This window comes from Rosa chinensis, chromosome 5 (genome assembly GCF_002994745.2).
Source record: "Rosa chinensis cultivar Old Blush chromosome 5, RchiOBHm-V2, whole genome shotgun sequence".
Classification (NCBI taxonomy): Eukaryota; Viridiplantae; Streptophyta; class Magnoliopsida; order Rosales; family Rosaceae; genus Rosa; species Rosa chinensis.
Genome location: NC_037092.1, coordinates 47,605,189 through 47,631,748, shown reverse-complemented (window position 1 = coordinate 47,631,748; position 26,560 = coordinate 47,605,189). Strand labels below are relative to the sequence as shown.

The 26,560-nt window shown below is 36.5% G+C and overlaps 2 protein-coding genes across 3 annotated transcripts; both read right to left on the bottom strand.

Annotated features, from left to right (window-relative positions):
* Positions 1 to 2,007: 2,007 nt before the first annotated feature.
* Positions 2,008 to 5,667, bottom strand: LOC112165939. The gene is made up of 3 exons (XM_024302653.2): positions 5,281 to 5,667; positions 3,679 to 4,006; positions 2,008 to 2,408 (listed from the first exon to the last, which is right to left on the bottom strand). The coding sequence occupies exons 1-3, from the start codon at positions 5,426 to 5,428 to the stop codon at positions 2,201 to 2,203; spliced, it is 684 nt and encodes a 227-aa protein (XP_024158421.1). The 5' UTR covers positions 5,429 to 5,667; the 3' UTR covers positions 2,008 to 2,200.
* Positions 5,668 to 7,642: 1,975 nt separating this feature from the next.
* LOC112168464 (probable apyrase 6) lies at positions 7,643 to 16,678 on the bottom strand. 2 transcript variants are annotated; one of them, XM_040507033.1, is made up of 8 exons: positions 15,987 to 16,678; positions 15,803 to 15,915; positions 15,599 to 15,712; positions 15,255 to 15,303; positions 14,399 to 14,551; positions 10,674 to 10,768; positions 8,436 to 8,632; positions 7,643 to 8,159 (listed from the first exon to the last, which is right to left on the bottom strand). In XM_040507033.1, exons 1-8 carry the CDS (start codon positions 16,510 to 16,512, stop codon positions 7,886 to 7,888), a joined length of 1,521 nt encoding a protein of 506 aa, XP_040362967.1. In that variant the 5' UTR covers positions 16,513 to 16,678; the 3' UTR covers positions 7,643 to 7,885. The 2 variants fall into 2 exon arrangements, with proteins under 2 accessions (XP_040362967.1, XP_024161351.1); XM_024305583.2 differs by having other exon boundaries at positions 7,696 to 8,159; positions 14,399 to 14,557; positions 15,987 to 16,677.
* Positions 16,679 to 26,560: the final 9,882 nt, after the last annotated feature.

The window sequence follows — 26,560 nt, the reverse complement described above, 5'->3', positions numbered from 1 at the left end:
CCCTAACCCAAACTTGAACTGGCCTTCATGAGACGCCACGCCGTCATACTCTTCAAAGCAAACCGGGGCTCGATCAAAGCACTAGATCCCCCCCTCGGAGTACCTTGTTACGATCACATACTGATTCAAAGGAGAACAAGAACAAATCTCCAGCCCGTTCCTGAACCCTAAAATCTTTATCCACCATCCAAGTGCGATGGAAGTGACCTTTGAATGCCTTAGGATCAACCAGCTTGTGGGTCAGAGGTTTGCCAATCATAAAAGATTGGAAGGACCTGCGCACAGGACCGCCACCAATCTTCCCCAGATCAGGGGCACTACTGCCTTCAGCGAGGGCAAGGGAGGCAGCGAATTGAAACTTGATGTGACAGCATCAATGGAGGCCATGGAATGGATGGAGAGGAGTTGAGGAGAAAAGATACGATAGCAAGAGGCTAGGGCGCCGTAGAAGACTACGTTGAGGAAAAAAAAAAAAACTCTCCTAATGATTTTAGTTCTAGATTAAATTAAAGTAATAGATAAATAGAAGGGCGTGTGAATAGAGAAAATATACCTCTTAGGACAATTGAAATAATACTTTGACAGCAAATGTTAGAATTTGTAAATGTTTCAGTTTTGTCGATAGATTCCATTCCGGTGATTACCATAACCACACCACTTTATTTTTCAATGTTTTCTTTTTTATCAAGAAGAAACTTCATTAATAATAAACTGGTTACAATGATTTTAGGCAACATCTCTTACACAGAAATGGCCACTAGACTTCATACTGGAACTCTATAAAGACTGACTTAAGGAGCCAAAGAGACTTCGACTAAAAGAAAACTTGCACAACAACTAAATGACAAGGACAACAAGCGCAGAAGCAGTGACTCTTTGACACTCAACTTTGTCAACACTAACTCGCCAACCAGAGCCCACCCGGCCTGCCTTCGATCGACCAAGCCTACACTCATTGTGACTTCGAACCCGACCAAATTAAATAGCTGGACCGTCAGACCTGGGACTAAAGTAAACCTAACACCGTCAATCCAAAACTGCTCTAAATTGCCATCGCCTCTTACCCGAAACCAGACAGGAACGACCCACTAGAAGGCCAAGGATGATTGTCTATGCCACAGCCAGACATTTTCGCCATTGCTGCTGACCCAACTCCAGAACAGGAATGATCCGCTAGAAGGCCAAAAGAAATATTGTCTCTGTCACAACCTGCAGTGCGTCCTAACCAAACCTTGGTAGGAACTTATTACCAACAAAACAAAACAAAAAAACCAAGCTCTAAAACACCACCGACAAGGGCCCAACAACAAATACCCAGCCCAACTGCAACTCCGATCACCAGCCATTTCTCCTGCCCTCCATGCATCTTCCCTTTTTGTGCCAACAAGCGCCATAATCACAATTCTGTCTTCCCTACGGCGCCACGGAAATGCACCGTCCTTGTCCAACATGCATATCACCAAGACAGATCGAACAGAGCCAATCCGGATCTGACTGATCAGAGCATATTGGAGCCGCACTGCCATTACCACAGCACCACCCAACATCATGTCGCCATCCCTACCACGCCCTGGAAAAGTGTCGCCCCTGCACCACTACTCCGTCCCCAGATCAAATCGAATAGACCCCATCTAGATCGGATTGAACGATTTGAGCAGATCCAGACCACGCCGCCACGAGCACGGTACCACCCAGCACTCTCCAACCTCGCGCCACCAAGCCAATCCGCCGACCAAGCCAGCAAGGCACAAACCACACTCCAGCCGCCGCCTCGATCTCCCCCTTCCTCACCTCACAATCCGGCGCCGCAATCTCCCAGATTCGAACTAGATGCCGCCACGAGCACGGTAAGAGGCTCACCGCCGGACAGGGAGGAAGGACGCTATTTTTCAATGTTTGTTGTTTCAATTTTTCTGTTGATGAAAATCCTAGTTTCAGTACAAAGAGGCGGGGGCACCCTAGTTTCAATGCTTAAATGAATCATGATAATATACATACAAAGACAAATTTCCTCCAAGAACACAGAAAGATAAGCTGTGAGATATATTAGTATCATCATAAACAAATTGAACAAAACATTCTTAATACTCGTGAAGCACATTGAACGAGCAGTTGCCACAGTGGTCAATACAAATGGGAGCAACAATCTCCAACCGTAATCTATAGGCACAACATACACGTTGAAAGGTGACAAGAACCTTCAGTGAACAATTTTCCTATGCAAATGCTCTCCAGTGGATCCTCCTGCTCCATCATGATCATGATCATGAAAAATAAGTGTCAAAATTCCCACCAAACAGAGCACAGATCCTACAAGAAGTTTGTCATATCGCTCCACCCAGTGAAATTTGAGCTGGCTGGCACCATAGAATGAGAGAGCAACCAAAGAAGTCATCACTGTGATGGTGCTGTAATTCCAGAATACAATGTGAGGAGATTTGTGTCAGTGAAACAAGTTGCCAAGATATTTATCAATTGCAAAACTAATGGGAAACCACTCAGAATAGCATTTTAGCAGTTAAATAATGTCAATCCCCGATCAAACGATGTGCTAGGCTTACCAGAAAGCATTTAACATTAGTATCACGGTTAGCAGCAGTAAGTACTAAATGATCTCGTAAACTTACAAAATCCAGTTAGGCAAACAGTTCATCTAAAACATCAAAATTGAAACATAATATTTGTCTCGATCGCCTTTCTTATTCATATCAGCTGTCACCGAGTGCTGAGAAGATTATTACCCTAGGCTAAGAAGAAGCTCATAAAAAGACTGGAAGTAGGAAAAGAGGAGGTGGCGATCACTCCTTTGCAATGAGCAGATGACTTCACCAACAAATCTAATTTGGTCCATTATACTGTCGATACAATAGATTGTTTTTGTGCTTGTCAGGACTCGGGAGTCAGGGCTGCAAATTGATACAGCTAAATGCTATTTTCAAGAAAGCAAGGTGGAAAGGCTAACAAATTCATTGGGGTTATTTGACTGAAAGAAATAAGCGATTCTTTGGGGTAGAGAACTGTGGGACAGAGTTAAATTCTGATACTAACCTAGGACTCGCTTCAGAAATCAGAGATCTCCCAGCTATTCAGATTGACTGGAAGGCTGCTGCGTGCTAACTTGTCTAGGTTGTAAGTTTTAATTGTATTGACTTGGTGCTTCTAATACTCTCTGCTACTACTACTGTATTTGATTGTTTCAATTTTTCTTGTATTTAAGGACTTCACTTCTGGCCCACTGCTAAATTGTTTCACATGCTTAGCATTTCTGCTTGAAATAAATTATATCCAGTTCATTCGATTACATATAATTAATCTGTGATGGCTGACAAATTTTTATTTTCAAATTGCAAAAGCTCGTAGGGAATCAATAAGATTTCCAACTGATGGAAACAACACTCCATACTGAGTTGATAAAGGGTGAGATAATTAACTAGTACAAATTGTAGCCTGTATGTTTCCAAGAGGGGAGGCAAAGAACATTAAACTAATGTTGGTTATCTCTGCTACCCTCAGTGTAATGTGGAGACAGAGCACTTATCAATATAAATTTTTTTTGTTCCCATGTACTTACCAGAAAAACAGAAAAGAAAAGAAATACTAGTTAACACTAAACCAAGTCACAATTCAGTACTTAAAGAGATAAACCAGAAAAACATATCTGAATCCATAAATTAATACCTGAATAGCAGCACTATGATAGCAAGCACCATCATAGAAGATGAATTGCCGACAGCAAGAAATACTGGAAGTGTGGTTGCACAAGGAGACAAGGCAGGAACAAGGACGAGCCCAGCAACAGCCATTTTTTCCATGGGTTGGTTATGTGAATGACTGTGACCACCTTTTCCAGTTAAAAACAACAAAATGTAACCACCGCCAAGAAATACGAGCAAAAGTGAGGCAAGTTTATGAACTGTTTCCTCGCCAGCGATGGTATTTGCCATGGTGACCGCTGTTATACCAAGTATTGAAGTGGATATTACATGCAAAACTGCTCCAAATGCAGCTGCACAATAAAATTACAAAAAGTGAGAGAGTGTCCTGAAAGCTGTCCCAATGATGAATAAATAATTAATGATTCTTTAGTCTTTTCAGGAAACCCACAAACTACAAGAGAACTCGAGAAAAAAGAAAAAGAATTTTCACAGAGATGACCCCAAACTACTCAATTGTGGTGTACATTTTGTTGCATTGCTGTTCACTCTACATTAGTTAAACTATGTTCCCTATCAATAATAAATAAATGAAGCTATAGGAGACTTTAAACATGTCAACTTCTTCAAACTACTCATTTATAGTTATCTCACATGGGAAACTTTTTTCTATCAAATACATACGGAGAGAAAAAGTCATAAATGTTATATAGTGGATGTCAGCTTATGAACTTTTAAGAACACTTCTTTTAAAGTTGGTGTGATTGGAAGAGATTTAAGGACACTTGTTTTAGAGTTGGTATGACTGGAAGAGAGTGTAAGTTCTACAGATCATGTTCTAAACAGACTCAGTCTTGTTGCTGCAGTGCAGGAATTGAAAAGGGAGGTTTGCAAATAACTATGGTACTACACATGCTGGGTAAATGCACCAAGAAGTCTAATACGAAATATCTCTAGAGAGGTTATATTAATTTAACTGAACTTATTTAGCAGTAGTGCAGTACTCCTACTTTTACTATGAACTGTACTCCAACTTTGTAAACAATACCCTCACGAAAATCTATCCAATTACGAGAATTCTTCCCATTGGCAAGAATCAAACCTTTCCACAGCCAACCCGTTATCAACTGTACCAATGCCTAAAGGAGGGTTGGTTATGAAAAAGGCATGTCATCTACAAGAACTCCATGTCCAGTTGATTAAACAGAAGACAAATGCCGCCACGGGCACGGCCTTTACCCTTTTCTCATCATATATAAGTCGGTACGATAAAGCGGCAGCTAAACCATGAACCTTGGAGCCTAGGACGTTTAACAATCGAAAAATGAAATTTGAAACTAACATTATAAAAGCATTCATCTAGAGTGCCAGTCAATGCAATCATCCAACATTGCTCAAAATATCCTTATTACCTATTTACCTTGTAGCAAGATAATAATCACTAACAAAAAAAACTGGTTAATGGTAGCAGGTATAAACCAATATATACATATATGATGATTTACAGTTCACCTAAACCCGCAGTTATAAACAAAATTTCCTCCAACTGAAACAAGCGAAATGCTAAAAAAAGTAGAGCTAAGGCTGAGCAGATCTAGAAAGTATGAGATGAGAGAAAACAACGTACTGACGAAGAGAGTGCGGGAGAGAGTCCATTTCTGGGCGCGGCCGACGATGGAGAAAGGGAGCCAATGCGTGGGTATGAAGGAATGCAAAAGCGACACCGTTGCGATGCCGCCGATCGTTGACAGATCTTCTGCGCTGAAATTGTCCATTCAAACCACCCCCCAACTTGAGCTCACTGTCTCTCACTTCTCTACTACTCAAACAGAGATGGATGTTGCTGCTGCTACTAGATAGTCTTCAGATAGATTTGTCTTGTCGGAACTCGGAATCAATGAAACTGCAAATGTGATTTTGGAGATCTAGATTAATCCAGTAGGATCCGGGTTCACCCGAATCCCAATTCTATGTATCAAAAAAATAAAAAAATAAAAAGGACTTCTTATTTCTTAACTAACAAGAGAGCACCATACAATTTTAATACACTAAAATATATGTACTTCATTTAACGAGCAACGTGCCCGCGTTTCTCGCAGTTGATATTATGATGTTAATGAAAAATAGATCGACTAAAAAAGATAGTTGTTACTTATTTTTTAGACATAAAATAATGGTAGTTTGACTAATTACATTTTTATACTTTTATCTATTTATATTCTATTAACTTAATTTGATAATTATGGTATTGAAGGATATTATAGGTACTTTAAAATTTGGTAAAGCCATTTAGCACCAAAAGAGGGTCTCCATTTATAGTAGTAAAGATATAGTAAAATACATATTTTCAGTTCATTCATTAAAAGTTAAAAGTTTAGTCGGATAGTTTTTTTTTTTTTTTTTAACGACCTCTTAACTAACAGAAAGGGCACCATACAATTTTTCACATTGTTGTTACACTAGCAATTTTTGTAAGAGACTACTTCATTTAATACAATAAAATACATGTTTTCAATTCATTCATTAAAAGTTTAAAATTTAGCGAGAAATTACACCGACACATTTCAATGTGGTTGTCGGGTGCTTTTTTTTTTTTTTTAAATCTTTTTTATTCTCCACCTCAACCTATGATGTGAGTAAGATTTAAACCCATGACCTTCACATTTTCATTTTTTCAGGAAGAATTATTAACAAAATGAAACCCACATTTTCAAGCAATTAATCCAGACCAAAATACCTCTTACAAATTTCATTTAATAGTGAGATAGGTTGCAAACCCATCACCGATTGAAAAAACAGTGAGGTAAACATTTTTTCGCACACGTAGTGCGCGATTGAAACACTAAAGTGTTTTTTTTTTTTTTTTATTAACACTGAAGTAACACTTGAATCATATCTGTTGTACCGGGTAATTGCCGTCTCAAGTGCAACCAATTCAGCCATGCTTCGGCCAATTGCCCAAGAAGGTAGTTCATGAAGTCATATCTACCAAAGTTGTGAGTTCAAGAATGGAGTCGGCAGCCGCTAACCGTAGTTGAGTTGAGAAGAATCATGTCTTCTTCCAAATAATTCGCTACCATATCAAATGTCACCGATAGATTAATCCCAATGCTTAGCGTAGCCATACCATTCTCATAAATAAGACTAAATGTCGTAAAAATAGTGCTGAAACAGAAATTGTTCTTGCAACTCCCTACTCAGTAACTCAGTAAGAAAAAACATTAATTTGGTTAATTAAGACAAGGCTCTCATAAAAGAATCCATGAAGTAGTACTTATATCCTTCAATTCCAAAATATGTTTACATTGTGTGCCTTGGTCAATGGATTTTAGCATTCCATCATCTATTTAGACAACTACTTCACCATTCTCTTTAAAACCAAATGGCAGAATACAGGATCCTTAGTTCCCTACAGGCATAGATTAAATATATATATTCTATGATCCAGTCACACCAAACTGTCTCATCACCCACAAGACAAAAGAATCGGTAGGTATATTTACAAACTTTAATAAGGTAAGACAGTCCCCATATCTTGAAATGATGGGAGAATTTGTCTCACGATCATGAGGGATCACTACCCTGCAAAATGATGCATCTACCATGTCAAATGTGAGAATGGAAACAATGACATTGTCCTCGTTCCAGCGGTTTTGAACACAGTGAGAAACTTGTACGTCTATGCGTATCATTAAAAGGTCAATATTATGCAAGAACGCAAGCAGCACTAGCACATAAGTCTTCCCTAAAGCTGCGGCTAGCAACCAAACATAAACAGCAGCACTAGAGACTTGATCGACAACATCAGCAGAATTTCGTGAACAATTTCTCATAAGAACAATCAATGGATTTCATTCAGTTAATTGAAAGTGCAGCCAAGCTACCAAATACTACCATAGGATGTTCTATGGTGCTCATAAGTATCAATACTCCCGAGCCAAAAACCGTAGGATTAGTTCATTGCATGAAACACTGCAAACACAGGCAAATACTACTACAGAAATTTCATTATTTGATTATGGTTAAATTGACAATGTTAGGATGAAAGAAATGAAGATATCTTACCGTACAGCATTATATTTTAGAGATGGAGATACAAATTGGTTATAAGTATTAGACGCAGTGTTGCTAGCTGCTCTCAGTAACTTTTCACAAAAATCTTCATCGTCAGGTACAGTTTTCAGATTCCTATTGAATGAACCTAAGGAAAGAAATTATGAATCAAATCTATATTACCTACGTACACGTGTAATAATATAGCGTCCTTTTTCTAAATCGTATATGGTCTTTAACTGTGGTTTCCGCGATTGCAATACAAAGAATACAGCAAACACAGCTATTAAAAGAAATGCAAAGACAGAGAAATACGTGACAGACTCATTTCCAACAATCTGGCCCAGATTATTATCAAGTTCCCATTCAAGGGGTTCCAGCATTGTTTCAACAATGAAAGCACCGAGAGTCCAATCATGGAGAATATTTCCAGTCTGGTTTGCAAATCCAACCCTGAAAAGAGTGTCAAATGAAATTATCACTGAAATGTTTTTCTCTCAAACAATTCAGTTCAGGCAAGCAGCAAGCTACATCAAATTATTAAGTGCTCAGCAAATATAGCATTTTCTTCGTTATTTAAATGCAGGTGCATCGACAGCCAAAATATTAGCTCTACATCTTGCAAAAATATGCGGTTACTTTTCAATTAACTTGCCTGATCTAACATATACATAAGAAATACAGATCAAGATTATTAGCATGCCTGCAAGTGCAAAAAGAACAACATACCTTTTCTCATCCATGGGGATTCCTAGACTGTCATGCAACAGCGCCACCATATAAGCAGATGAGAAACAATATTTCAGCAGATCTGAATCATCAACAATATTATGTTGATTTTTCTGTTTGTCCCATTCGTCTTCACAGTATTGTAGACCAGCTGCCTCCAACTCAAACAAAGAAGCCCTGGGAACAAGCCCAAAAAGCTGTAGAAGGATAAAAACAGGAAAAATTACACGATTAACAACTGAAAAGGACTGACCCAAAAATATATATACTAAAAGTAAAACGAAAGACGGAAAAAATTTAAATCATATAAAGTTAATAGAAAAATAAAATCCGACTTAAAAGATGGCTCTTTTGCATCTCTCCCTCACTCCCTTAAGTATGTACATGAGCAAAATTAAGGTCACAACATCCTTCCAACATAAAGATGGCTATTATCATTTTGTGAACAGGCACTTCCCGATAGATATCATTTGTCATATACTAACAGGATCTTATGATTGTCAATTCATGTACAGTGAAATGCAACTGACTTTCATAAGTACTCAGGCACACCTGTAGCCAGGTGAGTTCTATAAAGATTTTCCTGGAACAGAACAGCATTCAAGCATATGCTATAAAACCATATGTCTAGCCAATTCCCTAATAGTTTATAGTTCTACTCACTTTTGGTCCGTTACTGTGTGTTGTGTAGGCTGTCTGTGTTGCGTAGGATGTCTGATGCCTTGGTTGCTTGACCCCCTTGAAATTCCAACAAACAATATCCATTTGTATTTTCCCTTCTATTTTGCGTTGTTCATGATCATTGACACCTTGAGAAAAACAATTAAAACTGTGGCATTTTCTAAGGGAGTCCAGGCCTGAAGGGACCAGAGATATTTGATTCTAGGATCAGGGAAGGTATGGTTTTTGCAGGCTTTCTAACTTTCAAATCAGAGTTAAGTGAATTACTGTGTATTTAGAAGTCTCATTCTGAACATATTTGGGAGCACAACGGATACTTTTCAATTATTGTAATTGTTTTGTTATTTCTACTTTTATATGCCTAGCTGACTAACCATCAAAAAGCCTGATTCATAGGAATGCCCACAATGAGCTAAACTTAGACCAAGGTCATTTATACTTGTTCGCTAAAACACGCTTACCTCAGCTACTGCAAGGGGCTCTAAGGTGGACAATATATTTTGTAAAGACAGAATATACAACCCTCAAGAGAATATTAACATGTTTCTAAAAATTCATTGATTTGTTCTTTTCAAGTTTCAGACTTAAGCTCACACGCAGTTCATTCATAGTCTACTTACTGAGAAACTAGCTAATGAGCCAAATAAACCTGAAGGACAGAGCTCAAGTTGAGCTCAACCTAGCAAGCTTTTGAGCTTAAATCAACCCGGCTTGACTGGCTTGTTTGCATCTTCACATGAAACAGCTACCAAACAGGAAGTGAGGGGATGTGAACACAGGCCAAAACTCTGGGAAAAGCTTCCGAAAGAGTCTTGAGCCTAAACCAAAGAAGCAGACAACAAAGCTGGGCCTACTTCCACTATTTCAATTTGGATTTGACCTTTGGTTTTATAACCGTTGCTTTTGGGTCCAATATATATTTCTACCAGATTGGTTGAAGAAAATGACTCTAATTAGTTGAGCAGAAGAGTAAGAGCAAGTTCAAAATGGGCTTTGGGTATCCCACATGTAAAACTTTTAAGATACCCTATATTCCTAAAGTACTTTTTGGAAATCTTCCAATTCATAAAAAAATCCACAATATCTTTTCTAAATATTGCGTCTATACACATTTGCCCTTTAAAATTCTCTTGATCAATTTAACAAGAAAAATGATTTGCAATCACAAAAGTTAAGAAGCTATAATGGTTTAGTTGTTTAATTCTTAAGTTTAAGGACTAAAGTAAAAAGGGATCACAAGGAGCAAAACTATAAATCTAACAGGAATTATATTCTCATTTCAATCCTATTAAATAATACATAAAGTCTAACAGAAAGTGCAGCATACGTTGCTTCCTAAAACAGCTAATGTTATAACAATATACAAATTACTTTTAAGATATGTATGTAAATGGTGGAAAATAAGCTAGATATTGACGCAAACTTTTACATCATATCAAATTGTTATGTTAGAAGCAAACAAAAAGTTATCTATTGTCAAACAAAATACAACAAATCTAAAACTCATGCCACCTACATATTAATAAATAATATGAACTTATTTCATTGTCTACCAACCTCAGAAGTAAATAAGAAGTTTGCGGAAATTGGCTTGCCCCCTATCTCGAAAGGAAATGATGAGACAATTGTGCAAGGTGCCTGCACGCATTTATCTGCATTTTACATTGAAAAGCTATTAATGAATACCCTCTTCCTTATAAGTAACCTAGAATCTCAAGAATCAATTACTTCTAACTTCTCAACACACCAAACAGACCTCTTGCCAATTAGAGTACTTAAATAAGCAAGATAAGTTATAGGTAATGGTATAAGATAAAATCACAGTATATGTCAACATACATTCAGATGTTCTTTTCCATTAAGAAACAAATTCAAATCAAGAAAAAAAATTATACATGTATAAATTTCTCAATAATCTGTCACTAAATTCTTTTCTAGCCTGGTTAATGAATGTGGCAATTTGTCAACTATGAACATTACTCTAACTATGTACTACGTTATCAGTTTTGTCAGTCCAAAAAACTTAATTGGGTCATTTACTATTGAATTTTGCATAAACCATGAACTGTTGTCTGCATGCAAAAGGTGCACCAGTTGTGCAATCTTTCATTCTATTAAACAGAGGATAAAACAGCTCCATCATATAAAGTGGAATTTTTCTAGCATATACAGCAAAAAAGAAAGGGCCCAAACTTCAAAATCATTTAAATTTCTCCTGGATTTGAGATCCCAACTCCATGGAAATTATGGGTTTACGACCACTGTAGCAGTGGAAGCTTTATGAAAAGTAGAGAGTTTGCGAAGTTGAGGAATAAAAATGAGTAGAGGTGTTTCCCCAAATCTAGATTTCCTCCCAAGAACTGTCCTTCTGTAGGAAATGATCCAAAAGTCAACGCTAACAAGGGAAAGCTGTTTTAAGTTATAGGGACTTCCAACAGTTTTTTTCAATAACTTTCAGACTAAATATTGCTCTAACCATATCTTGTATGATCGAAAAGGTCCAAGTCCCATTGGACCTGTTTGAGACCAACATATTGGACAATGACTATTATTAGCCTAGCAAGACTGCCATACATTAGGAAAAGCTTCCTACCATATTTTTACGAAAAATAAATAAACAGATAAAAGATAGAGGACAAGGAATCTACCAAATAACATAGAAAGGAACTACAAAGACAAACAAAGAACAAACCTACGTCACATCATTCGGGAAAAAAAAAAGTCACAGTTGAGTTTCAATCAGAAACAATGGCCTGAAAGAATAGTTTTTAATCTCTGAACAACCTGAAACCCAAAGAGACACCCAAACATGAACCCTATCCATAGTTGATCTACATCCTCGCACCTTGCTTCAATAAAAAATCTTTTGTTCCTCTCCATCAAACCAGTCCCCTTTGCTACAGCAGGGCATTATATGAAACTGGATAGTTCAAGAGTTGCATTTAATTCCCTAAATAACTTTTCCCATAAAGATAGAGCAACAGAACATTGAAGCAACACATAATTTGAATGAACTTTCAGCTGTTCTATACACATCACAAACCAATGGGGTGAATAGGACCAGGAAGGCCGTCTCCTCTGAACCAAATCACAAGTATTCAACCTCCCATGAGCAATTATCCAAGCTAAGGGCATCTCCAACAGACTAGCTATTTCAACAAAAAGTTATAAATTTGGCTAATTTGAGATAGTTTAGCACTCCAGCAGAATAGCTATATGAAAGTCAAATTTGGCTTTTGCTAAAATCTCTAGCTAAATTTAGCTAGGGAGGAGAGAGAAAATAATAAAAAGTTAAACACTCCACGTTCAATTTTTTTAGTTTAGCTAACACTGCTGGAGGAAAAGTTAGAAATTTACTACCTAAATTTAATTTTTAGATGATTTAGCTAAAAAAATAGCTTTTACTGTTGGAGATGCTCTAAGAATCATACTTTAGGACATACTTTAGCCTTCCAAATTACATGAGAGGAATCAAAGAAAGAGAGAGAAGACTTTTCCAGTAGTTTCTTTGAGTAGGATTTGCAAGAAAAAGTTGCCAAGTGTCGAACTTCCATAAGCTTATATCTGCCCTAGAAAAGAACAGCCTAAAATCCTCTAAACATGCCACTAATTTAGTTAACTCCCCTACATCCAGATTACTTAAGTTTCTTCAAAACCCAAAAGTCTAGAACAGAGGATAAGAAAACTGAGATACATATAAAAATGCAATGGGAACATTATGATAAGTGGATAATCTATATACGCGAGGAAAAAAGGTTACAGAAAGCTGTTCCCCTCTTCCTCATACCATATTTTTGAAAACAATAACCTATCCAATCCACTAAAATCACATTTTCCCTCAAAAGGGATTGAGTAGAAAATTAGGAGTTTGATATTTAAGGCCAAGAAAATTCAAAATGTAGGCCCAAGCCAAAGTATGCAAGGGCCAGTGGCCCAGTAGTACTATAGCAAGTGGCCAGTTGTATAATGATATTTAAGGCCCAAGTGTTTCATGGCAAAGTACACACAAGACAGGAGCCATGACCCAGTTGGCTATATCACAGCCTAACTCATTTCCCCAAGTCCCATAATGACTGAGCCAAGGCCTAAGATTCCACCCATGGTAAACTGATTCTTGCTTATAGGAGATTAGTCCCAATCACACTGCTAGCAAAACCCAACTTCACTGACCAATCCCATTCAAAACCAAGATATCTAGTTTTAGAGGGAGGAGGAAAAAAAAAACTACGTACATCTTTAACGGCATTGAGTACCTAAGCTTAGCAGCACTTAAGTAACACTTCTGTCAGAAGCACAAATATTTTCATTGAACGCTCACGTGCTCCCCTGATATTCTTTTGTAAACGCTTCCGGAGCAGCTTATGGGTGCTTTAGGAAGTATAATTGATCTGTATCCTAAAACCCACTTGTACTCGTTTCTGTCAAATACATTGAAAAAAGCTTTTGGTTATTTGAAAGCACTTTTGGCACTTCCATAAGCACTGCCAAAGATGCCTTATATTTTCATATTACGTTCCTTTGGACAAATGACCCATACCGTTGTTCACCATGACAAGCCTTTATTGGGCATTACCCTAGTAGGCTAGTAGTGTAGATAAATTATTAGGAAATTAATCTTAAATAACTATGAATCCAAAAATAAAACAATAACTTTTTTCCTTGAATTATGTATTAAACCAATTTAACAGCTACGCAAACAATCACTTAAAATAGTTTAACTATTCTTCTCATAAAAGGAAAACATTCTGCCTTTGGTAAAGGAAAGAGGACCAAAGTTTAGGCTTGCATTGTCATGCCTGAGATGGGTGCTCTGAATGGAAGGAACAGAAGGTTCTTGAGGACTGCAGATGTACAGGCATGAAGGAGCTCTAGGAGAGAGTAAGGATCTAGTTAGCATTACGTGATTCTCTCCCACACTTTTTCTTCATTATGCTAGATTGGAGGGCAGTTGTAGATTGTAGGTCAAGGGTTCTGTTATGAAAAGGGTGCTCTGTTTGCAGTCTAGTTTCTCTTGATGTTTGTTTTTGTTTTCTGTTCTATTATCCAGCTGTGGCAAAGAAGCCCACATTTATCATATCATTTTAAGGGATCAAGAATGAAAGTTGGTTCAACTCATAATAAAATAAAACAAAGCGAGCCAACTTAAATATGGAAACAAATCATTCTACTAAACTTTCCAGAAAGTCAATCACAAAAATAGATATCACGACAACATAATCGAACTTCAATTAAAAAGAATGATCAGAAACTGGTGAAAATGAAGAAGCAGAAGATTATGCTACCTTGTTTGCTCTTTAATAGTGCCAAAACTTGAGACTTGCATTCAGAAAAGTTTCCGCCCAGCGAAGACGCTAGAAGTTGTTCATCACTGGCATTCACTGTCAGCTTATATCCTCTAGGTACACAAGGGTGAACAAGACTCCCCTTTCTAGAATCTGAAACTGCAAAACAAAATGAATAGTTTACTCCATTAGGAAAGAAATCAAAATCATTTACCAAAAATGCACAGCCAATCATACTTGATGTTTTAAATATTCATACTTTTTTCCTGAAGTTACAACTGTGATCATCCTCATTCTATATTTGTTGTACTCTAACATCGACATTTATGAACACTAACTTCAGTTCGTTGCATTGTAAGTCTCTTACTTTGGTCAGTATTTGAACAATTTTAAACCTGGGTGCTCTCATTTTCAAAATGTTCTCAATTCTCAATCTAAGTTTTATCGCAGATGAAATGAAAAACCTATATTCATATATTCCTGCCTAGGAATTAAACACATTATGGTCAAGAGCCTCAAACTGGTAAGTAATTATCACTATAATGCTTTTGAGTTTCGAATGCATTGGAATCCATAATATATAAAGCTTTAAATAATGTAAACTATTAGTACGTGGGCAACATTTAGCAAAATTAACTCTTGTTTTTCACATATAAAAAAAATTAAAAAGACCAGAAACCAATGGTGTTAGTTTGAGAAGTCAAACAAGTATCAGTAATTGCATGAACCAAAATCCAGAGGCAACTAAAATTACTATGCAGTTTATACTTATCATAAAATTATAGTAGTTCAAAAATACCATGAAATCAACTTTTATCCCATGGTACCATAAAAGAGAAAGGACAACAGATCGTACAAGGCGTCGATTTTCTGTAGTTTTCATACAATGATTCCCAAGCCGCATCCTGTACAAAAACAAAAACAGGTACATAAATATCATGATGCTGATTTGAGTATGTTAATATAAATAAACTCACAGGATCAGCGAACTATTATCTAACTATCTACCTGAAATTGTATAAGGTACACCAAGTTGTCAAACTGCTATAAGCAGGGGAGTGAAATTGATAAATAATTATCATATCCAATCAAATTCCAATATATAGGCATCAAGTTGCTCACAGACAATGGCACATTACGGATTATAGATGAAGCACAAGACACGTACAATATAGAGAAAAGGAAGTTTGGTATAAACACCTGGCCAAATTGCGGCAAGCCGTGGCTATAAAGGTGATAAGTAACTCCAAACAATTTGATAACTCGAGACGGAGAAGATTGCACTTGGAGTGTTTCTTTTTGGGCAAATGTAACCTGAAAGTGATCATAGGTTAGTACCTGAATACACATAGAAATGTAATTGTTTAGAATGGTAGACACTTGGTAAATGAAAAAAAAAAAAACCTGCAAAGAAGCCCCACCGAGTTCAACTATCCCAGTGGTTTCTTCAGCCTCACTCTTCAATGTTCCGAGAGCGTAATTGGCACTCACCCAAGCATAAACCCCTTGCTCTTCACCTGTGTAGCATATTGCAAATTGTCATTCACATTATCAGTTCTAGCCAAAAGTCGAAAACACGAAAACGCACCTGAGACCACTCTGGCCCAATCGTCCTTGAACCAAAACCCGGAAGATCTGAGCACCTTCCTACACGACTCGAGAAGCTTCTCGGCGATCTCCTGGCCCAAGTCCTGGAGCTCCGGGGAAGCAAACAAGAGCAGCTTCGTACTGGCTCGCTCTTTCATCGGCACCTGCGACTTGGCGAAGCGGAGCAGCGGCGCGAGGGAGGCGCCGGCGGCGTCGGGGCGGGCGGCGAAGGAGGAGAGGGCGGGGCGAGAGCGGGAGGAGGTGGAGGGAGCGGTGGCGTCGAGGAAATGGAAGACGCGGATGCGGGAGGCGGTGGGGGCGGCGGTGATGACAATGCCGAAGAGGGTGGATTCGGAGTGGGTGAATTTGGGGGAGAGGTGGAGCTTGAGGGCGGTGGAGACGAGGTAGAAGAGGAAGGGGAGGGCGAGGAGAGAAAGGCAGGAGATGAGGAGGCATTGGCGATTGCTGCGAGAGGCTGCTGGTGGTGGAGCTCTCTTCGATTGGATTTGGAGGGTTGACAAATCCATCACCAGAAAGAAAATATGTAATTTCAAACTTCCACTACATTTGCTTGCTTTTTGCTGCGATTGCGGAGATTCAAAATTTGCCGGTGGGCGTGACTCGTGAGAGAACTATAAACTGCAGCTGCAGGAGCAAATGCACCCACAAATTGCTGATTTGCTAACGAACTAAATTGGTACCATCAATTTATTATGAGTGTTTCATAGAGGTGGCAAACGGGCCGGCCCGGCTCATTTTAAGTTAGTCTAGTCTTGCTTCGTGCCGTGTTTGGGCAGGTATATTTATCATCGTGCCGGCCCATTTACATAAACATTAAGCCCGGCCCTACCCATGGCCCGAGCCCATAATGTGTCGGGCCGTGCTCGTGCCTACCCATTATAAAGCACGATTTTAAAATCTTAATTTGAACAAATAAAAATTAATTTTATTTAACTATTTAGAAAATTAAAATAAATTAAGTTCTACAACGATTTTCTTAATCTTAGCTTTTTAAGATTTGATTTCTAATAATTTTTTATATTCCACTATAAGAAAGAAAGAAAGAAAAACTCAAAATATATTGTTTTTAGTGTTATAAAGTAGAGAGAATATGGAGAGAGAATAGTAGAGAGGAAGTAGAAATGTTATCATTCAGTCTCATTAGCCTCCTTTATATAGAGGTAGGGTTTACATCAAAGTACATAACTAATGAGTATTTACATGGACATCCACATAGATAATAATATTTACAACACTCCCCCTTGGATGTCCACCAATAAATGATAGTATTGGACGCGCTTATTGTTATCTCGTTAAAAACCTTGCCAGGTAACAAAAACCCAGTGGGACAAAAATAATCCTGGTCGAAGGACAAAAAAAGCACAACGCGCATATGTCCTAGGTAGCATGCTTTTGGATGCTCCCCCTAATTGTTGCAAGCCTCATATATGTATGCGATAAGCTACATGTACCATGTATAGTAGTTTGATGTATCTATCACCGAAGTGAGACCACGTGTGCTTTGCATATAAGGGCTCATCACAAATTTTCATACCTGCAAAGTTTAAGCAATAGCAACAAAACTAGATGATTTTCAATAAGCCTTACCTCATATGATAAGGTTAGAAACAATCTCATATGCTCAAATTCATACACAAAGTAATAGCTAAACAATATAAAGAAATTGACACATTTAACTTTGTATAGTTTAAAACATTGAAAAATAATCATGGCATACCTAGCCATACACATCAATACCTTTGCGTATTGATATGTCTCATATAAGCTCTTCAAGAGCTCTAAGTAATTCATAACTTTGCAAAAGTTAGAATATGTTGCAACATTATATTCATAATTTGAATTCGATAGTAGTCTCGTCATAATACTAATTAAGGCAATTTAGATCTCGTTGACTAGAACGAAATGAGTACATATGAGCTAGCTTTAGACTCTTTGATTCCATGAGTGAGCTTTAGACTCTTTCAACCTTTCATGGACTTGAATCATTCATGTATTTGAATCCCTTGAGGATTTGATAAGCAATACGCTTATTATGACACTTTGCTTTTGAGATTTTACTTTTAGCAATGTGTCTGTAAAATCTTCATAATATACGATGACAACATGCCATAAATCTCTCGTCAATATAACAGCTATATGTAACACTGTATTTATAGAAAATTTGTCATTCATATAAGGAAAGATATTCATAATCTCATGTCTCTATAAATAGACATTGTGTCATAAATTTATCTTCAATTTTGATAAATACCCTTTTGTACCATGTAGGGTTAAAGGGTCTAAGTATTTCATCACGTTTCAAATATTCAATTTCATTGGAATTGCCTCTTTCCAATTTGGCCAATAATATACTCTGTCGACATTCATAATGAAACGTGGTATAGCATCAGTATAGCCTTTAATGATTTTGGTAGCTACCATATGTAAATTATCATCGATGATCATTAATCATAGATCCCACACATTCTTATATTCATGCATTAGCTGTAATAAGCTTATTGATATTGGGTACCCATGCCACTTCTGGGGCATATATTGTCACTTCTAGGACAATCATCTCTCATAGATGGATTATGTCGAGAATGTGGATCTTTTTACTTATAATCTCATGTAGAGCGATATAGGGCTTGTATAAACTTCCCTCTTTTGGAAGCTTATAACTTTAGACCTGGTGGATACATTCCACACAAATTCACGCCGTTATTTTTATGACAGTAGTCTTTCCTCCCCCTAACGGCGGGAAGACTGTCTTATTTTGGCCATGCTCAAAAAGATGCATTCAAAAATCTTTCACTTTCTTTAGTGTGAAGATGTTCATTGGCTGGTGACGAACCCAAACCAAGTTTTAGGTCAAAAATGTTTTGTCCAGGAGCATCAACCATATTGATTTATTATTGTATCACTAAGACATCATATCATAATGGCGTACTTACACCCTTTATATGTGTAGTCATATTAGGAGTTGTGATATTGTTTAATGACATTCTCTTCAGAAGAACCATGTTAATTGGATACACTTGCATCCTACAAATCAAATAGAATCTGCATTGTTTGTATTAATATGGTTGGTCTCAGGGACATTAACCCAAGCAGATGCCTCTGTATTTAGCATATAATTTCGTCACTTTCTTTTATAAATTCACTAGTTTTGATATTTCTCAAAATCAAAATGAGACGGTGGATAAATATCTCACACCAATTCATATCGTTTTTCAGGAACAATATTTCTCCCCCTCATTGCAGGAGGATTGTCTCATTAAAGTGACAACTCGCAAATATGTAAATAAACAATTTGCTTATGAGTAAGATTAGCAATCATCAAACTTATAAGTGATTCCATGCAACATGGTAGACAAAAGATGACATAACCGGTCATGCCAAAATAGTGTATTTGGTTCAAGGAATTTCAGGTTCATGACATCATATGCCTTAATTTACCGCAGAAAATTCGATACAGTATATATCTGATGGCATAAAGTCTTCTCCAACCATATAGTAAGCAATTAATGCAACAATATTTCAAATTCGGTAACATGATAGTACCTCATTTGGAGCCATAAGATCAAGATCTACAACTCTTGATATGGTTGTTACGTTAGCTTCAGTAAACATTAATTGTGAAATACTGATAATTGGAATGGACCAACTTCATTTTGAACTGCTGGCCAAAATGATAGACTAGAAAATTTTGAGTTAAAGACTACAATCCATAATAAAAAGTGACTTTATCACGTGGAGAACCTCAAGTTTTGCATCACATATAAATCTGTAGTCATAAAGAGGAGGGACTTCAGGTCCTCATATAATTGGAGATCCAAGAAACTTGAGGTTTCAATTTTTCATTTTATAACAACCTCTTAAGGAACATCAGGTTCCTAGATAATCGGATTCAGAAACATTTAGTTTCAATAAAAACTCAAGAGGTTACAATAAATATGAAGAATAACACAATAGTGCTTTCAAGTTGCTTATTGTAAGCAAAAGACATCAAGCATATGAGATGAATCTCACTGTTCTTACTAGTCAATGCAATTTAATTTGACCAGTGCCCTTTCGAAAGTGGCTTGATAATCATCCACCATATAGTGTACCATAGGCGACACACACCCAATTTACAATTTCCTCACATATGTAGATGTTAGGACAATATTTCCATTAACTCCTGATTTTTCTCTTGCCATGATCCACTTCTGGTGGCATTTCATGGTATAGTCATGTCAATCGACTTTCTTACTATACAATGAGATCTATGAGATGGGGAGATTATACATCTCTAGTAATATTGGAGGCACAAAATGCAAAGGGACAATAATGTGTGCTCTTTTAGAGTCATCAATCAGATATGTAAGATCTGAGATGATTGTTATATTAGCCTCATAAGCTTGCTTTAATAATATTTTCTAGACACCATGCAAAAAATTGCATTGTCTGAAAGTCACTCAAAACATAAGTTTGAAGATGACACAAATCAAATTTGTAAGAATTGAACGGTGGATCTCATAGGATATACACGAAGCTTCTGGTCCTTGTTATACAGTTAAAACATGATGTTCAATTATTGTATTATTGTTTGATGTAGATTAACATCAAATGTATTTTGAACTTCTGGCCAAAATAATATACTCGAAATGTCGAGTTTAAACTTCATGACCATAATGAGTGAAGGACTTTAGATGGTCATCTAGTTAGGATGATCATTGAGGAACTTCAAGTCCTCATGTAATTAAGGATCAAGGAACTACATGTTCTGATCTCTTTTAATTACAAAATCCACGATCACAAATTTGGAGTATACTCATACTCATTTATCATAGACCAACGGTTAAATATCTGCTTACTTTTAAATTGGTGTTAAAATAATCCCCTCAAAGCTTCAGGTTTGAGGTTGACCCAGATTAAAACTTTTCGATAAATTGTCTATATATCCACTCGAAACTTAAGGCTCGAGTCTGCACAATTAGAACTTCAGGTTCTAAGGTGGAATGCTTTAAGAAGACATAAAGAAGAATATATCAATCGACATATGAAAATTACTCGAAACTTCTAATTCAAGTTGACATAAAGTCAAATAAACTATGAATGAATTATATGTGTAATCGAAACTTCAGGTTCGAATATTTTTTCTTTGAACTGCAAGTTCTAAGACTTCGTAATTTGAACTTCAGGTTCAAATAAATTTAGTGCTCGAAACTTCAGGCTTGAGGTAACTAAAGTGAATCTTCAAGTTCACTTTTAACTAATTTATATTTTATACTCAAAGCTTCGGGTTTAAGTTTTACTGTTAGAACTTCAAGTTCTGCTATGAAATTTTGAACTTCTGGTTCAAAAATATTACATTCGAAATTCAAATGTTCGAGGTATAGGATTGCTGGTCCGTATGAGTAACAAAAAAAATTTAAAAGATAAGTACTGTAACGAAAGTATATAAAAAAATAGGAAAATTGTAGGGAAGAAAAATAAATAGATAAACCATGCAATAAAATTAACTGTGGAAACTTCTGGTTCCATTAATGAAGAAATTACACAGAACTTCTAGTCTGCTTAACTTCACAAAATGATCATCTTTTTTCTCTCCTCTAATCACACAAGAACATAATTTGATATTCTGGAGAATGTAGCTTCACTACTAGAATTTTTCTCATATACATCAGCCAGAAACCGATGTAAAAAAAAAATTGTACACATGTGTTAGTGGGTGATGTAAAAGATCGCCAAAACATATACATCGGTTAAAAACCGATGTCCCATACAATAATAAACATTGGATTAGATTCTAGACTCGATGTTAAACTGCTATTATGATCACTAATTGATGTTTTTAGATATTGTTAAACCTTCATATTTATGCATTTAATGCTTAACGAAATATATGCTCAATAGCACTAGTAGTCATTTTAACATCGTAACTCATTTTAGAAATGATGTGTAATATCTTCTTACACATCGGTATTTTTAAAATTTGCTTGTTGTTTATAAGCTTTATGGATACTTGCCATATATCAAACTATTTAAGATTGAATCTACATTCTTTTGCATTACTGGACCGATGTTTATTATTATGTTAAACATTGTTTGCTTTTACGAAGTGATGTCCAAGATTATATTAAACATCAGTTTTTGAGGTTGACACCGATGTTCATACTTATACTAGACATTGTTTTTCATTTAATAAATCGATGTCCATTGCGTTGTTTTACATCGTTTCTTACTTAATAAATCGATATCCATTGGGTTGTGTTACATCGTTTCTTACTTAATAACTCGATGTGCACTGAATAAAGAGACATCGATATTTGTTTCCAATCTGATGTATCATCTCTTTAATGACACCGTTTTTGTAGTTTAATACTGATTTGAAATAAACGTATATACATCTTGTCCTTTACATGAGCGTGATGTTGCTGCTACAATGCATCTATCTAATCCACATTTGACAACATGAAATCCCAAATAATTTGAATATGAGGCATTGCATTAATTTGTATCCAACATCAAAGATGTTAATAGTTCAAAAAATAGGCAAAAATACCCCAACCTACTTCAAGGCTAGCCTAAAACATATCATTGCAATAACTACATGTAGTTTAATTTGTTCACAACTGCTGCAACAATACAACTACTCCAAAATGGTTCAAAAAACATCTAGCTAGCCTTACTCAAAATCACTTCGCTAGTCTCCATCTATAGCAAAGTTTGCAAATAGTCAGCCACTTCAATGTGCACCTTGTCAAGTTGTTCTTGGGTGTATTCTTTCTGAGTCTTTGCTGCCCACTAGAAACATATAGAATAACATAAGTCATAATCATCAGGTAAAATGATTCATAATTATAGACAAGCAATTGTCTCTAAGCTGGCTGCATAGTACAAAATAAAAAACATGTCTCCTGATTTACAATAAAAAAATCCTACATATATAAAACAAGATCTACCCACTCATATTGTCAAGATACCTACTCATATTGTCAAGATCTTGACAATATGAGTAGGTAGATTTAGATATCTCTGTTATATCTCTGGCAATCTACAGAGGCGAGTAAGTTGATCGAATAGATTAAAAGTTGTAAATGAATGAAAACATGATCGAACTGATAATAATTCACTAACTATTGCATAAGACATATATAGAAGTTTGCCAAGGAGACAGCATCTTAAATTTTGGCAATGACAAATGCAATGCACAACTTATCTTGCCCCAAAATACAATGTTCTATTTGAATCTGAATCCCAATTATTCTTCCATTTCTTAGAAATTTCATTAAACATCAACCATAATTTAAAACCCATGCACTTATCTTGCCTGAAATACAATGTTCTATTTGAATATGAATCTCAACTATTTTTCCCTCTCTCAGACATTTCATTGAACATCAACCTTAGTTTTAAACCCATGCATCAGTGTCACAGCTCACAAGTATCATGATGCGGCTAAAATAGCCTCACAATTTAACCCTGCAAAATGTAGTTGTCAGTATAGGATAAGCAGGGATCGTTCAGTCCGGGGATTGTAGGGTACACCTACACAAAAAGGTCAATTAACAAATAAAAGAATAAAATGGGGGGTTTTGAATTTTGGTTCCTAATCTACTTAAAATAAAAACAAACAAATAAAACTATATACAATGATCGACTTCCCTAACCTAGACCAATACCACTCGGAAATTACTAAGTGTAAAAACAGAAAATTCATTTCAACATGCTACAAAAATGTGCCCACCTTAAATGCCTAGATAAGAGCCAAAATGAAAAGCCTCAGCGGATCAATCCATTTATCTGATTCGTTCTAATGTAGGTTTGGATCGGAAAAGTCCTTACCAAGCCTAATACTACTAAATTTCGAAAACACTCAGCGTAATTCTCTTAACTAGTAGTATTATCTAACCCTCGAATCAACTCACACGTGCAAATTAACCATTACACATAGAATTTAACACGTAATTTCCAGAATCATTTAATCATTAAAGCATGATTTTTACCACTTTTTAGAACTAATTGCTACTTGTTTAACTCAGCGTCTTAACAAATAACAATTACTCTTGGCAAATTAAGCAAACACACAAAAACTCTCACCGTAATTCTAGCATGCAAACTTATGAACCTAACTCTGAAAATTACCAAAACACATAAAAGGGCACAAGATTGTAACATGCATCATAAAAGAATTCTCAAAATTAACTCAATAATAAACTGAAAATCTCAAAAATATTAATAAAAATATTCTGAAAATTTCATGTCTCCAATTACACAACTCACAAATTGAAACACACAAAACCGAAACAAAAGTTATAAGTAGAGTCATAGTTACACTTTGAAGCTTTCCTCAGCGGCTTAGCAACACGGTGATGAACTCGTCTCTGCGATGGTGGTGGAGCGTCATTGACTCAGCGCCTTAGAGCTTTGTAGATTGATGGATGGATGGTGTCACGGTCTTGTAGGTGATGGAAGTTTAAGGAGTGAATTGGGCAGTCTTGGAATGGTTTTTGGCCAGGAAGTGATGCAAATTCAGTTCTGGACGTTGTCTATTTATAGGGGAGCATTGGTTGGCTTTTGTCGATCATACCCTTCATCATTGGACGGATGAGATTGCACCGTATTTCCTTTAATTTTCCAGCTGAAACATCTTTCTCCTTTAAGGCCTTAACTCCTCTCATAATGGGGCAATTCCTTTAATTTCCAAGCTGAAACATCTTTTTCTTATTTATTTTTCAGTTGAAACATCTTTCTCTTTTATTCTTCAACTGAAAACATCTTTCTCCTTTATTCCCCAACTGAAAACATCTTTCTCCTTTATTCCCCTTCTTCATTGCTTGGTCAAATATCTTAATGCTTTATTTTATGACTCCATCATTGCTGTTTCCAAGAGTTCAACCAGGCAATGTTTCCTACAACAAGCAGGAGAATATCAGAATTTTCTAGAGAAAATAAAATGTAAAGACCGCAAAAACAGTTGACAGTTAGGAATCCTGATCCAGCTAGGATTTTTCATGAATTTTACTTTTTCCGCCTATTTCACTCCAAACACTCAACAAGACTCTAAAAACGACTCAATGACTAAAAACACTAAACTTAAGGGAGAAACAAGGCTAAAATGGGGCACATATTCAATAATATCGTCACACTTTTTGCTCCTATCAACTACCCCACACTTAGCTTTTGCTAGTCCCTTAGCAAAACAAAAATACAAAACAAAACAACGACTCAACAAAAAAACAAGTAAATGACTCTATTGCTCCTAACTGTTGTCTCAGAGACTCCAAACTCATGGCTTTCACGTTAAACACTTAATCAAAATCGCATAGATAATTCCATGGTTAATAAACATGTGACACTCATATGACTAAGCAAGATATGGAGAACTTAAGTTATATAGTGAATGATAGCATGTTTCGAACAAGTCCAATCCAAACTCACCAGGCATACTCTCGATTTTTCTCTCAGAAATGGCTATGCTTAAAAGCTTCACACTCAAGTATATGCAAGAGAACAAATTGTAAGGCAACAAACAGCTTGCATATTTCATCAATAAAAGCATTTTGTGAAGATTTATTAAAGACCTCATGAAATGACTAAGTGCACAAATGGACCTAAACCATAAGCTCGACTGCGTAACTGACTCCACTAACCAAAGACTGCCCATCTCAAGGATCAAGTAAGCACTTAAAACAGGTTGTAATGGGGCTAAGTTAGGGTTTTCGAAATGAAGATTAAGGATACAAAAATCCTAAGGACCTAGCAGAGCATATATGGACCACCTTATGTCACCATTTTTGTGGGCCAAATATCATTGTTTTAGACCAAACCTTCACTCTAACCAACATGGGAATGGACAAAGGCATAATTTTCAACTTTGAGCCTTCTACAAATTTGAAAGTCCAAAACCATACTTCAACAATTTCCCAAGAGTTTTCTTTTCAATTTTTCTTCTCTTTTGCCGTTTTTCTTTCTTTCTTTTTCATTTTCATTTTTTTTTTTTTTTTTTACGGCAATTTTTTTCTTCTTCTTTTTTTTCTTGGATTTTCCCCACCCCACACTTGTCTTTCATCGTCACCCCTACACATTATGTCATGCTCTACTAAGTCCCTAAGACAACGGTAGAGATATCCTATACTAAGCTCATGGTAGGGTAGTGAGGGTGATGAAACAAAGGTTTTCAACGTAGGCTCAAAGGGGTTCATTCTAAGGAGTCCCACGACGGGCACAATTGGGGACACATGCTTGTTTGGCTATGGTGGTTACCCTAATGCCTTCTATCCTATCCAGGATCAGTGCATATTATGGCATACAAGTTTTGACAGTCACAACAGTCGAGTTCTAGTACTCTCTAGTCCATTAAAATCTATGGCACATGATCATTGGATTTTCAAAGAATGATGAGGTTTTGCAAATACAGCCATGAAATTATGAATTTATCAATAAGCACTCGAAAAGAAAGTATTTTAGCTCAACAGCTCACTTAGGGTCAAATGAATCAGACTTAATCCTAGCATGCTTAATGAACCAAGTTACAATCCTATCTCAAATCTTCATACAAGCATCACAACGTCGATTAACCACAGA